This window comes from Stigmatopora argus, chromosome 1 (genome assembly GCF_051989625.1).
Source record: "Stigmatopora argus isolate UIUO_Sarg chromosome 1, RoL_Sarg_1.0, whole genome shotgun sequence".
NCBI lineage: Eukaryota > Metazoa > Chordata > Actinopteri > Syngnathiformes > Syngnathidae > Stigmatopora > Stigmatopora argus.
In genome coordinates, this window is record NC_135387.1 from 16,604,759 (window position 1) to 16,618,230 (window position 13,472).

The 13,472-nt window shown below is 38.3% G+C and overlaps 2 protein-coding genes across 8 annotated transcripts in view; one reads left to right on the forward strand and one right to left on the reverse strand.

The window, feature by feature from the left end:
• Positions 1 to 9,527, forward strand: part of sycp2 (synaptonemal complex protein 2) — a 21,610-nt gene extending 12,083 nt beyond the window's left edge. For 6 of the 7 annotated variants that reach the window (XM_077603720.1, XM_077603699.1, XM_077603741.1 and 3 more), the window contains 21 exons: positions 972 to 1,060; positions 1,166 to 1,190; positions 1,273 to 1,382; positions 1,486 to 1,510; positions 1,593 to 1,645; positions 1,833 to 1,878; positions 1,969 to 2,012; positions 2,093 to 2,153; positions 2,272 to 2,431; positions 2,662 to 2,726; positions 2,851 to 2,997; positions 3,160 to 3,283; positions 3,596 to 3,672; positions 5,938 to 6,144; positions 6,233 to 6,272; positions 6,407 to 6,576; positions 6,977 to 7,071; positions 7,395 to 7,488; positions 7,623 to 7,681; positions 8,201 to 8,276; positions 8,459 to 9,527. In XM_077603720.1, the coding sequence (XP_077459846.1) occupies positions 972 to 1,060; positions 1,166 to 1,190; positions 1,273 to 1,382; positions 1,486 to 1,510; positions 1,593 to 1,645; positions 1,833 to 1,878; positions 1,969 to 2,012; positions 2,093 to 2,153; positions 2,272 to 2,431; positions 2,662 to 2,726; positions 2,851 to 2,997; positions 3,160 to 3,283; positions 3,596 to 3,672; positions 5,938 to 6,144; positions 6,233 to 6,272; positions 6,407 to 6,576; positions 6,977 to 7,071; positions 7,395 to 7,488; positions 7,623 to 7,681; positions 8,201 to 8,276; positions 8,459 to 8,548 (1,857 nt within the window). In that variant the 3' untranslated portion in view covers positions 8,549 to 9,527. The remainder of the gene's footprint in view (positions 1 to 971; positions 1,061 to 1,165; positions 1,191 to 1,272; positions 1,383 to 1,485; positions 1,511 to 1,592; positions 1,646 to 1,832; positions 1,879 to 1,968; positions 2,013 to 2,092; positions 2,154 to 2,271; positions 2,432 to 2,661; positions 2,727 to 2,850; positions 2,998 to 3,159; positions 3,284 to 3,595; positions 3,673 to 5,937; positions 6,145 to 6,232; positions 6,273 to 6,406; positions 6,577 to 6,976; positions 7,072 to 7,394; positions 7,489 to 7,622; positions 7,682 to 8,200; positions 8,277 to 8,458) is intronic. The other variant, XM_077603730.1, reaches the window with a different exon arrangement.
• Positions 9,433 to 13,472, reverse strand: part of phactr3a (phosphatase and actin regulator 3a) — a 20,080-nt gene continuing 16,040 nt past the window's right edge. The window contains exons 8-12 of the mRNA XM_077603766.1: positions 11,785 to 11,840; positions 10,837 to 10,898; positions 10,614 to 10,754; positions 10,457 to 10,533; positions 9,433 to 10,122 (exon numbers count right to left, since the gene is read on the reverse strand). Of these exons, the coding sequence (XP_077459892.1) occupies positions 10,107 to 10,122; positions 10,457 to 10,533; positions 10,614 to 10,754; positions 10,837 to 10,898; positions 11,785 to 11,840 (352 nt within the window). The 3' untranslated portion in view covers positions 9,433 to 10,106. The remainder of the gene's footprint in view (positions 10,123 to 10,456; positions 10,534 to 10,613; positions 10,755 to 10,836; positions 10,899 to 11,784; positions 11,841 to 13,472) is intronic.

The following is a 13,472-nucleotide window of genomic DNA, read 5'->3' on the forward strand; positions in this document are numbered from 1 at the left end:
ATTAGGTTTTGTCTTTGCTTTTGCAAGCAACTCATTCTGGTCACGTTTAATTACTCTAGCACATACCTAAGTTAATATCTGTGTGTGGCATATTCAGCAATTTTGTGACTGTTAAGTTGTTGTGTAATTCCCACAATTTTTTTGCCCCAACTTGAAAAAGGCCCCGGTCTTCTCAACGCATGAACAACTCAAATTCTTCCTCCATTTTTACAGTTTATTGTAGTCTAGGGTGATAGGGAGTGATTAGGTTGAAAACCTTAAAGAAGGGGAATTAAGGAAGCACGTGACATCATTCTAAATTCAAGTTACTAAGTAGATCAAAGTATTACTCTTTAGTTTACTAGTCACATCTTAAATTTACTACAGAAATGCAGTAGAGTGTTCAAAGTGATAGAGTAGAAGTGAATGAATACATTAGCTGATTGAGTAAACCAAACACGAATATTCACTTTCCTGAGATTGATGAGCAATCCAAAGTTAAAGGAAACACAAAGGATACAACTTATGGTTGAGTGAAACAAACTGAGTATTAATTGGATTGGATTGGATTGGATAACTTTATTCATCCCGTATTCGGGAAATTTCGTTGTTCCAGTGGCAAGAGGGTGAGGATGCAGGAATAGGAAAGGCATTTTAGACATAAATAGTGGGATCCAAGTAGTACTCAAGTTTGGACCTACCAGTTGCGTATGACCGGGAACTGAAGGGTGTCTTTGGTTCTTTAGTTGCCAATCTTGGTGAGTGCTAGACTCTTGAGCTTATATACTGCCTGTGGCCTCAGGCAGGAAGTGTGGAGAGTTTAGCCTGATTGGGGTTTTTCTGTCCCCTGTTGGTCTGAAGGGGGGCAGACGTATCTTCCGCTTAGTTGACTTGACAGTGACTAATCGAAACTTGTCAAGGTTTATACACATCAGATTAGTTTTGCAAGTAAATCAAACATAGTAATGTAATACTTTTGTTTTTTTGTTTAGAGAGCAATCTCAAGCTATTATTCCACAAAAAGGCAATCAGGGGAAAAAGATGGAAGTAGATCACAGAAAAGGATTCCTACTGTTAACAGGTGCACATTCTACTGTAATAAAAGTGATCACATTATGTGTTGTTCTACCATGATAAGAGTCATAAACCACATGCACTCATAATTTTCTTTGTTTTTGTGCTTTAGTATTAAGTTGCTTCCCATGAATGAAGTAAGTGTTTTTACTGTTTTATTGCGAAAAGAGACTTGATTTACTCATGATTTTTTTAAAACTTTCTTTCAAAAATGCACAGGTAGATGTTTGCAAACCCCACAGTAAGATCACAAGCTATTATTCCACAAAAAGGCAATCCGGGGAAAAAGATGGAAGTAGATCACAGAAAATGATTCCTAGTGTTAACAGGTGCACATTCTACTGTAATAAAAGTGATCACATTGTGTTGTCCTACAATGATAAGAGACATAAACCACATGCACTCATAATTTTCTTTGTTTTTGTGCTTTAGTATTAAGTTGCTTCCCATGAATGATGTAAGTGTTTTTACTGTTTTATTGCGAAAAGAGACTTGATTTACTCATGATTTTTTAAAAACTTTCTTTCAAAAATGCACAGGCAGATGTTTGCAAACCCCACAGTAAGATCACATCGAATTCTGAAAACCACAGGTAATGTGTAATTTATACTGTAATTTCTGCACTACGCTGTACACAAGACTATAAAGAAATTGCACAATGCAAATTTTATAAAATTTAAGAAATAATATCCATATAGAAGCCGCTCCTGGATATAATATTAATGTCAAAGAATTTCCGTTTTGGATTCAGATTTTAATCTATTTAAACTCTTGTACAGAAAAAATGTTTTTGAATTCACCACTGATGAACAATTTAGCCCTGAGGTAAATACTGTATTTTTCTATCTCATGACACCAGAAAGTGTAACAACCAAAATTTATTGATTGGATTGTAACTGCAGTGTTTGCTTTTAGGTAACATTCAACGCATGTATTGGCAAATCAGCCACATCATGCAAGTACGTCTAACTATTGACTAAAACTGAGATTATTTGTATCAAAATTCCTTTTATTTAATTATCCATTTTTTTATTAACAGAGGTGTCGGTAAATCTCCAGGATACTCTATAACAACCTGCACAGGAGAACTGGCAACAAATGTATTTGTCCTTTTTCTGTCATATTCTGTCATTCAATTTTTTATGTATGATGATTAAAACTATTACCTACTCTTTTAAATATCAAATTATTTGTCTGATTGTGAACTGAAAATTGCAGGAAAAGCAGAATGGAAAGACACATCTGTTCACTGCCAAAGACGACACAAGTTTTCCAGATGCCCGCCAGCTGAGACTCTCAAACAAGAAAGCCAAATGCAAAAATACACAATCCCAAAAGCAACCAATCACGGGCAAAGCATTTCAGCCTCAAAAATCAAGTAAAATATATACACACACACATAAATATATATGTATGTATATATATATACATATATATGTATATATATATATATATATATATATATATATATATATATATATATATATATGTATAGGTCCAAATCAAATACAGAACTGCTGACACAATGTTTAAATTTAATTAAAACGCTCAACGTTATATGGTTAATCAGCACATTTCCTTAGTTTTTAATTTTTTTTCTCATGTTAGGAGAAATTACGCCTGTGCCCCGAGGTGTCCTGACACCTAGAAAAAGAAATGCAAGACTAAACAAGGTAAGTAGAATGCAAGGATGATGTACATAAAGTATTTGCCATTTTAACTCGTGGAACATGACTGCAGTCAGCCACAAGGTGTCATTATTATTTTAAATAAGTGATACTTTATACTTATATATAGGAGTGCTCGCCTAACAAGCCAATTTCAAAGCCTGTCGAACTCAGTGAGAACAAAAGACCCCGGCGGGCTGCAACTTTGGGTAAGAACTATACAGAGCCAGACAGCGATGAGATATTTTCAACCTTCGAGGCACCTCAACAAACCAAGGCAAGGAACTGTGAGAAATCATGCCAGCCACTTAAATACCACTTACTTAAATGATTAACATCACGATGCTTTCAATATTTCAATATAAATGTCTGTCACATCTTTTACTGTGTAAGGATCACACCCTACAGACTTACCATACATACCATTTCTATCAATTAGCGGAAAAGTACAGCTGCCCAACCAAAAAGGTCCAGGACCAAAAAGACTCATGCCCAAAATAACATCTCCAAGCATTCTCATCTTGACCACCTGGCTCCACATTCATGTATAGAGAAGAGCCAAAGTAAGTAACTACCACTAGTTAACTCTTTCAATGCCATTGAAGATGATAAACTTGCAATCATGTCACTATTTTTTTCCCTTCTGGTGTGAATATCAATGTATCTGTCATAGTACAGGGGTCACCAACTCTGGTCCTCAAGGGCAACTATTCAGTCTGTTTTCCATATTTCCCTTCAAATAACCTCATGAGTTTTTTTACAACAATTAAAAACCCATTGGGTCAAATGCTCATATCGTGAGGTTCCATTGTACTTGAAAGTCTGTAAATAGCACAAGATGTTTGAGCATCTGTGCTTCTTTTGGACCTTTCCAGGCCGTGAAATATCCACCCACGTAATGGAGATGGCCTTCTCTCCTGCCTTCAATCTGCCAGTGTCTTCCACAGTAAAGGTGACAAATTATTTATGAATATACAGTGGTACCTCGACCTACGATCAGCTCTATCTATGACATGCTCGAGGTACGCTGAAAATTTCGATCGAATAATTCGCCCGCGATACGATCAAAATTTCAAGATGCGACCAAGCCAGGTGGCCATGACATGAGAGGCTGTTTATCATTGTATCGCACTGTCTTTTGTGCCACATCTCTTTCGTGTATAACAGATATCTACGAGCACTGAGCGATTTATTCAGACGAGTTTCGACCAGGAAACGCACAACGCGCATGCGCAGGCAAAAAAAGGGCTTTCTGGGTAATAAAGTATACTCGTGCACACAACACCGATAGGCAATGGCACCCTTTCTCAGAATAAAACTTCATTACCCACAATCAATACGTGGATAGGCTGTTATTCCTTCCTTAGCCTCTTAGCTCCCGCAATCACTCATTCAAGAGTACTTCTCGTTGGCAAGTGGTCGTGCGTTATCCTATTGTGAGGACATTTGTGTGCATCATTTTCGGAATATTTTGAAGGGAATACAACAGCAAACAGCCCATCGATAGCGAACGTGAGGGTGGAGGCGTGGCAAACAGCTAACCCGCCCAGAACGAAGGTAAAAAAAAATATTTTAAATTAGAATTCAGTTTTGTGTAAAGTTACATTAAACGTATGTTTAAGTGTGTCTGTATAAATCCAAGTTAATTTAAATTTGTTTGTTCGTTTACGAGTGCCGTGGATAAAGTCCCCCCGAACACCCCCCTCTCCACCTCTGTGTATGTCGCTGTCTCTACCCTCCGCGAAATGCGTCTAATTTTACTTCTATTAATCACATTTTATTACTATTAAACCACTAGTTATGTGTTACTTTGTTAATAGATGGCGAATTAGAAGAAATAAAACATTTTTTCCAATCCAATATCCTGTTTTTGGTGTTTTTTCAGAGGGTTGGAACGAATTAATTTGTTTTTAGTTCATTTAAATGGGAAACGTCCGCTCGAGTTACGAAAAGCTCGACTTACGATCTCAGTCCCGGAACGGATTAAGATCGTATGTCGAGGTACCACTATATATACCGTATTTTCACGACTCTATGGCGCACCACATTTAAAGGCGCAGTGTCAGTAACGAGTGCTATTTCTGTATTTGACACACACAAGACGCACCGCATTTAAAGTTAGACCGCTCCAGATGGTGCTGCGCTAAAGGGAATGTCAACAAAACAGTCAGATAGGTCAGCCAAACTTTATTAATAAATTACAAATCAGCTTTCTGACAACTCCATTCACTCCCAACATGAATAAACAACAGTTTTTTTTATTTTCTCCGGGGTTAGAGTATTAGTATTTTCGTGACACAGCAATAGCATAATAACTCATGTTGAACAGGTGGGCATTTCACCAAAGTCGTCATTAATCGAGTCAGTAATTTCTGCCTTCCTGAAAGCTCGGACCACAGTTGAGACTTCCACTGGGAATGATGACGAACAGAATTAATGTGCAAGATTGAGCTCAACCGAAATGAAACGCCGTTTTATGTATCTCAGCATTCACTGCTTACCGGAAATAGAGTCGGGGGCTGTAAGCCGTAGTTGCGAGAGCTGTTGGGGCTCAATATTGATCCATATATAATTTACATATATATATATACATATACATACATACATATATACACACACACACATAAACACGTAAACAGCATTCAAAGCTAGACTGCGAACTATATATATATATATATATATATATATATATATATATATATATATATATATATATATATATATATATATATATATATATATATATATATATATATATATATAGTTCGCAGTCTAGCTTTGAATGCTGTTTACGCCAATCTAGCGGCTGGAGTTCTTTTGTCAATCCAGCCGGAATGACAGCGAGCACCAAATTAGTGTGTTCGCCGTCATACTGGGTGTATTGACAAAAGAACTACATATCCCAGCATGAATCGCGCACAGGGGAAAATGAAGTTGCAGGCTGCTTACCGTAGTTGCGAGACCTGTAGAGGATGGTGTGCCCTATCGACTGATTTATTTTATTTTATCGTGATAACAATTTTAGTATTGGTCCATATATAAAGCACACTGGATTATAAGGCGCCCTGTCTATTTTGGAGAAAATTTAAGACTTTTAAGTGCGCCTTATTGTCATGAAAATATGGTGTATATATATATATATATATATATATATATATATATATATATATATATATATATATATCAAATTAAATCACTCTGTTCTTTTGTCTTTTAGTCACACTTGATCCAACAGGCTTCAATTTCAATGCGCTCTTCTCCGTTGGAATCCACAAAGTCCATTGCCACTTCTCCCCATTCAGAGTTTTCTGTCACCATGAATCAGGACCTAAGTTGTAATTTTACTACAGATTCTGATGTATCTCAGGTTTCTGTTTGTCTGTCCATTCAAGTTGAGCAAAGTGCGATTACCTCAAAAACTGAGGTAGGCTGTACTTTATCTAATGTGAATTAATCGTTTTTTGTAACTTTGAAATCATTTTCTCTCTCAAATATTAATTGTTTGCTGACAGAAAACACCATATTCAAAAACAGAATCTACTCCCATCCCAGGTAAACATAGATTTAACATTCAATTCAACTACTGCTGTGTGTGCTTCAGTAAAAGCAGGCAAGTTGAGAACTGTTTAAAGAAGAATTAAAAAAAATACCTTACATTGGCATGTTGATTTCTCTGTCATCTTTAGTATTAGGGGAGACCACTGAAGGCAATGGACTAGCCACCTGCTCTCAAATGAGGACAAATCACTGCAACATGGATGGCAGATATGGCGGGATCCACGTGGGAAATTTCGGGTTACCAGATGTTGGTGTTAACCTCAGTAAATTGTCTCTGCAACTGAGCGACAAACTAAAGGCAAAGTTACAGACTGAAAGCATCTTCATTTTCTGCACATTAATGTATAATCCCCAACTCTATTCTTACATATTTTACATAGAAAAATGTGCCTTTAACGGCATGCTTACTAGGTATGCTCTGAGAATTTAGAGAACAAAACCTTTGCAATTGCTTTTGTAACTCAAACGACTCACCAAACGAGCAGATTTGAAATTGGTGATGGTGTGACATTACTTATGGTTCTAACACTCCACTATGGCGACACGATTTCTTAATGTAAACACATGCCCTGACTGACACACCCACTTGCCATCGGCACGTCAGAGAGAGTTCAATTTTATCCTAATTCCTTTTCCGTCATGGATTTCTTAATTTTCGGATTTGGCCAAGAATTATCTTCAAATCTTTTTCACTACAGAACGATGTCAAGACAATGAGCAGCTTTTACAAAGAAAACATGAAGACCATGCAGGAACATATCTTCTCTCTCCAGACGCAACTTGGCAAACACAGGTCAGTCAGTATGTTCTCTGAATAAATGTTGCCAGTAAGAATAATTTCGAAAGGCAAGAACTTGAACATATTCCTTTAGTGGTCTCTTCTGCAGGGGAGTCCAAAATGGTCCTCAGGAATTCATTGCAACTTGTTGGTGCTTGCGCCATGTGTGTTCTGACCAATCAGCTCCTCCTGTGCCTTTTGTGTTTCTCATTGTCTCGTTACATAAACTTCGGTTATAATTATTATCTCACATAATAAAATTAACAGCTGTAAATCATGGTGGATTGATAGAGCCTTGAAGGTTAAACTGGTGTGCTTTCCTCCAACTTCCTCTACAGGAAGCTTGGAGATGTTCAAAAGGTTTTTCTGAATGAGATTCACAAGTTGAAGCAGGCGAGGGCTATGCTGAATAGCAACGAAAAAGACTTAAAGGTATTCTCGCTCTTACATCAAGTCATGAATGCCCCCTCACCCTAACACCAAAGATAGCTCACAAGGAAAAATAAATGTTATTGGTTTGTTGGGATTTTAACATTGTTGTGATCAATGCATTATCTCTTTTACAGATATGCTTAGAAAAGCACAACAAACTTTTCCAGTCATATCACAAGCAGGCAATCAAAAGGTAAAAATAGTGATGATAGATGACATCCTAGTCAGATATGATATTAGATAACAGTAACTAAAACTTTGACGTTAGTTTTATAAATGTTCTTGCCTCTACGTGCAAGTTAGGCAAGATAGCTAGTTAGCCTCTGGCATTATTTTAATCTTAAAAGAGTGTGTATGCTTTTTTATTTTAGGGACATTTAGCTGGGAGTGATGCCGTACGTCCATACTGTTTAATCCATTGTAATCCAGTTGTTTTTAGGGCTTTGGGAAGGGAAAGAACATTCCCACTACAACACCAGTGACACATATCTTATTGTAATTTTCTGGTGTAGTGTTTTGCAAAAAAAAAGTCAAAATGAAAACAGATTATGATTTCATAAATAATACTGTTTGTCAAATGACTATTATCATTAAAGTTCACTAAAATTTAAAATAGTCTAAGACACTTTGGGATGCTTGTCTTTATTGCTTTGCCAAATTCCTACAATCTCTCAGGAACTTATACCTTTTTCTAATGTGATTATTCATCTAGCATGGAGGTCCTGAAGAGAACCCTGCGAGATCTCCACTTCAGCCATAAGCATGACGAGCAATTATTCACATTTCAGGTCTGAACCAAGTTTTAATACAATATATAGAAACTTTCTCAATATATATGGGCTGATACCTTTGTAACATTTCTGTTGTATCATTACCTCATCTGTCAAATTGTGCCCACTGTGTATCATGTGTGTGCGAGTGTTTTGCTGGGTGCCTTCCACACTCCATGACTGACATTCACTGTTAACAGATGGCACATCTTAAAAAAGACATGGAGTCAATCCAGGAGCGCCTCCAGAAAACAATGGCAAGTGGAAATGCAACTGATGATCTAGTTTGACACTAGTTTAGGTTTCTCTATTTCGTCTCATTAAATTTAGTTAGTTTACAGCACAAGTCACAGCTTTCGCACAAAAGGTTGATTGAAACTTCCTTTTTTGGTAGAAAAAACGTCAAATTGTTCCTTTGTCCAATTGCACATTAGTATACTTGAGATTATTCAGAGAAGGAGTGCTCAACTTTTCTGATCTAAGATTTACTTTCAAGTATCGGTGGTCTACCTCCCACTTCATTTTTATTTTTTATTCTATATTGGTGGACATCTTCAACAATTACCATGATTGACAGGTTGGGCACTCCTGATGTAGATCTCTAAGTAAGATACATTGTCATCGTTTAGGCTGGCAAGCCAGCCTGACTTCTTCCAGGTATAAGGCCATGGCAAGTCTGTCTGGTCTTTAGTGGTTTGCGTTGGCTTTCAAAATTTAGTCTAGAGGTGGGGCGAGAAGCACGGACTCAATTTGAATGAATCAACCACTGGGGCAGAGTTTTGACGTAAAGGCATTGAAACTCACATTGTCGCTTGTAGTCAATTTGTCCCCTGAATTGACATTCCAAAACCTTCCAAATGTCCCAGCAGTTTAAAAAAGGTTTCCTGTCGCTCCCCTTCATGAACAGATCACAAAGTCCTACTTTGCGTGTTGTCACTCATCGGTCCATATTCGAACAGAGAGGAAGTCCAATTAAAACCACAGAAGGCCAGATGGACTTTGCATGTATCTTTTACATGGCGAAGGGGCAGAGCATGCCAAGCTAGTGGTCGTCTGCTACCATCCTCACATTGTTCTGCCTGTTTTCATTTTGCAGCAAAGGGGGCAATGGAAGATTTAGGACATCTGCGTTCATGGTATCAATTGAAAGAAGTTATTTTAATACAACAGTCAATTATTTGTCATAATAACTTTGTTCTGTAAAGTTAAATGTTGCTCTTCCGTGTAAGTTTCCAAATTGTCATTAAATTATTTTGTTACAAACTCTAATTTGTTTGTGTAAATTAACAAATGACTTTCAATCAAGTTTGTATTGTATCATTTTACACAAGACATCAATTCTGGAGGAAAAACAGGTTTTCTAAAAAATCCATTATAGTTTCAGTTCCTCTAAAAAAAACAAGTTTGACAAAGTAAATGAGCCTTCTTTTTAAGAAAAGACTGTATTTTGAAGAGTCATCTTACAAAGGTTCTCTTTACAGTGGCGACGACATACGATATGTACAGTGAATATCAAATCCAAGTCAAATGACACATTATTCATCAGTTAAGAAAAGGTGGTCACATGCACAGTCTTCTTAAAAGACCCATGTCCATAAAACGGTACCAAAAAAACACACGGACTCATGGGCTAAACTCATTTTTCCTCATTGGGAATCACGGACTTGATATTATAGCGCCCCAGCAGCTTGCTGCCATCAGGAAAGGTCAGCGGTCTCCCGAACACGAAGCTGCAAGCATCATCTCCTGTTCAAGCAGGAAGAAGTTAGGAGACCCGCTGATGAGGCTGCGGGCTTGTTGACACTCAGCACATTCAAAGCATTTCTTCACAGAAGAAACTCCTGGCTCTCATGGCCGATGAAACCTAGGGGCACAAATAGAGATGCGTTATGTCAGCCTGCTATGACTGCTTTTGTTCAGCAGTAATGTGGGTTCATATTTACTCCAGCAGTACATGTGCTGGTGGTCTCTGAATACTGCTATCCTCTCTGGGTCACTGTTACAACACAGGACTTTTGTTCTAAATGCAAACAAGCTTAGCCAAGGACACTTTGGCATTTCATTATTCCTCCCCTTTCCTCCTGACTATTTTTAGCTCCTCGCTCCTCTTCAGATGAACCACAAGAGCTAAAGTGGGAGCCCTGCTTCCCAGAATAGCTGCCCGTACATGCTCTACACACACGACTCAAAACACAAACCTCGTAAGGTGTTTGCTGGATGCATGTACTTCCATCTCAGTGCTTTTGAACTCATTCAGTTCTTTACGGATGGCAGCCTACGAGTAAGTACAAAGACTGTTAGTAATAAGGCAGGTTTCTTCTTCTTCTAACTGTTAAACATGAAACATAATGGGACCTTGTCTGATGCTGAGAGCCTCGTCCAGGGCTTGTCTGCTCTCCTGTCATAGTCCTGAGCTTTAGCCACTTCCACGTAGTCGCTGAAACGGATCAGAATCTTTCTGTCCCGAAGTTCATCTACTGTTGGCCGCTGGTTCAGCTGTGCCGTGCAAGGAATGCAAGTTCCATTAAAATAATCACAGTCAATAAGAACAGCATTAAAAGTTTTAATAATTTTGTACCTTTCTATTTAGCCTCTGTTTAATCTCTCTCCTTTCCTCTTGTTCTGTCTGGTCATTTCTCTCTGGAGGAGGAAAAAGACATTCAAATCATGGCCCCTTTTTTATCGAGCGTCCCATACAATGAGTCACAAGTGGCTTTGCATGGTACTGCAACTTCACATTTAATTTTGAATTAGTTGGACACGCAAACATAAATGATTGGTATAAAGATAGCTCTCGGTCTCCAGGTTCCCATAGCCACTTTTCTGCTGAGCAAACCAATTTTGACTTATACCATGTAGAGGACAATGGGAGACAACAAACAGTGTTTAAAAAGGAATGTAAAGAAGCTTGCTTATTGGTGCAAAAGAGTCGGCGTGATTCATGCCTAGTAAGCAGTGTATCCTGACCACTTCTCAAATGGCAGGCTTACTGGTGTCTTATTATTTACCAAAACTTGGTGATAGAGATGGCATTGTGAACGTTGGTGCTGTTGTTTTCCACATTATGATTGTTGGGCCATATTTCTCTTGCCAAACAGACACGGTAAGAGTACCCTCAAATTTGGCCACAACTTTATGACCTCTTGGAGAATATTATAATATCTTACATACCACAATAAATTTTTCTGTGTGCTGTGCTAAATATTTTGGTTTTATTAGTTACTTGAGAGTCAAACAGTAGGAACAGGTCTCTGCACAACGGGTTAATAATAGGTACACCCTGAATATTTTAAGGGTCCATGGACAAGAATACCATCAAAAAATGTATTTTTTAGAATTAAGCTGTGGAACACAAAATCCTGATGACACTTCTGAGTACAGCCCAATATCCAAGCGTTGCTGAGCCAAGAAACAAATTATACATTAGAAAAGTGTGCTTTATACATACGTAATCCCCTGTCTTCTGGATTGACACCCCCACCACACACAGTTATTTACAATGAGAAGCAGTTAAAAAAAAACTTACGTTTCAAAATGTTCCGACTCTCCAGCTCTTCCACATTGGGTCTCTGGCTCAGTCTCCTGCGCAGAAACACCAAAACCACGTTTTGAACCATTGTCCCACAGTCACGGCCTTGTCCTCCTTTCACTTTTATCACTTTGCCTATGTATCCATCTCGCATCCGAACCACGGCTGTGATACTTGGGCAGAGGTGCGCCAAACATCTGGAATATTACTCAATGCTGTCCCTGCACAGCTTCTATTGGATTACTTGTGAAAGCAGGTGATCCATGTATTGCCTGGACCCTGCAATCCTCTACTACCCCAAGCACTCTACTACACACTGTTCTTACATGAGTCGTGACGGGCTGCCTGAGAGGCTCTGCCTCAGTCGCCCTGGTTACTGCATGCATAATGAGCAGCGGGCAGGGCTAGAGTCGACTCCTACTTGCGGCATCCCCAACTAGAGATGCACTTGGCCAGCAGTACACACAAAGGATTTCGGTATCTTTTACAGCTGAGGTGCCTTGATTTCTTACAGGAATACAGTTGAATAGATATAAATATTGAATGGCCAAACATGGCACATTTGATGAGGTGGCTCGTCCAGACACCTAGGGTTCACAATTCTGACTGCATATTTTTTTTGCCTATAGGCAAGAGGCTGAAACCTACATTGCTCTCTGTGTACAGGGCAGAACCTTAGGGATGTATGATGAAAATAGATAGAATAGGTTATATTATTGTAATATATTCTACTTCCCAATTCAACTGAACATTAGAAAACACAATACATTTGCTCAGTTTTGTATTTTGATAAAGAAATTCTTTTTGTTAAGCACCCTCATTTAATTATTGATTGACCTTAGCTTGTGAGTTCCCCCTTGGCAGGGCATCCAAAAGAGGTCAGTTAAACGGAATCCTCTACTTGAGCTTATGAAATATTAATATTTGTTATGTATAATAAATACAGAACAATCCACGCTATAAAAGTGACCCGATTATGGCAGGACAGAGGACAGAGCAGAATGACATATTCACTGCAAGACTCCCTTCAACCATTTTCACACCTTACAATTATGTAATGAATGCAACCTCATATAGCAACCAGTCTTTGGAAATTAACACATACATGACTAAGGGTACAAAAATAGCATGAGCAGCCTGCCTTTGTGTTCTCTTAGAAAACATTCATCCATTCATTTTCTGTACTGCTTACCCTCACAAGGGTTAAGGGGAGTGCTGGAGCCTATCCTTGAATTGGGGGACACCTTGAATTGGTGGCCAGTCAATCGTAGGGCACAAGGAGACACGACCATTCACGCTAACAATGACGTCAAAAATGTTAACTTCAATCGAGATTTCAACTGAGAGTTAAATCTGTCCAACTTAGATTTTTATTTTGTCCATTGAAATCACATGCAGAAAAGTCACGACAACCACCGACTACCTCACTTTCCCCACAAAAAAGAAAAAAAACACCCCCTTTCCTTGTACGTATTACATTTGAAATAAATGAAGACCCCCCTCTTGAGTTGCTAGGCAACTATATTCGCTCTCTCCGAGACAATAGTAGTCACACAGAAATACATATTTCTCCCTAGCAACACACTAGAGGGGAATTCTCTGTACATGCTGAGATGCTGTTAACCTATTTTTAGAAAACAGTCATCTTTTTTACTGTTTTTTTCCTCTGTTGTTAGATTGCGTAG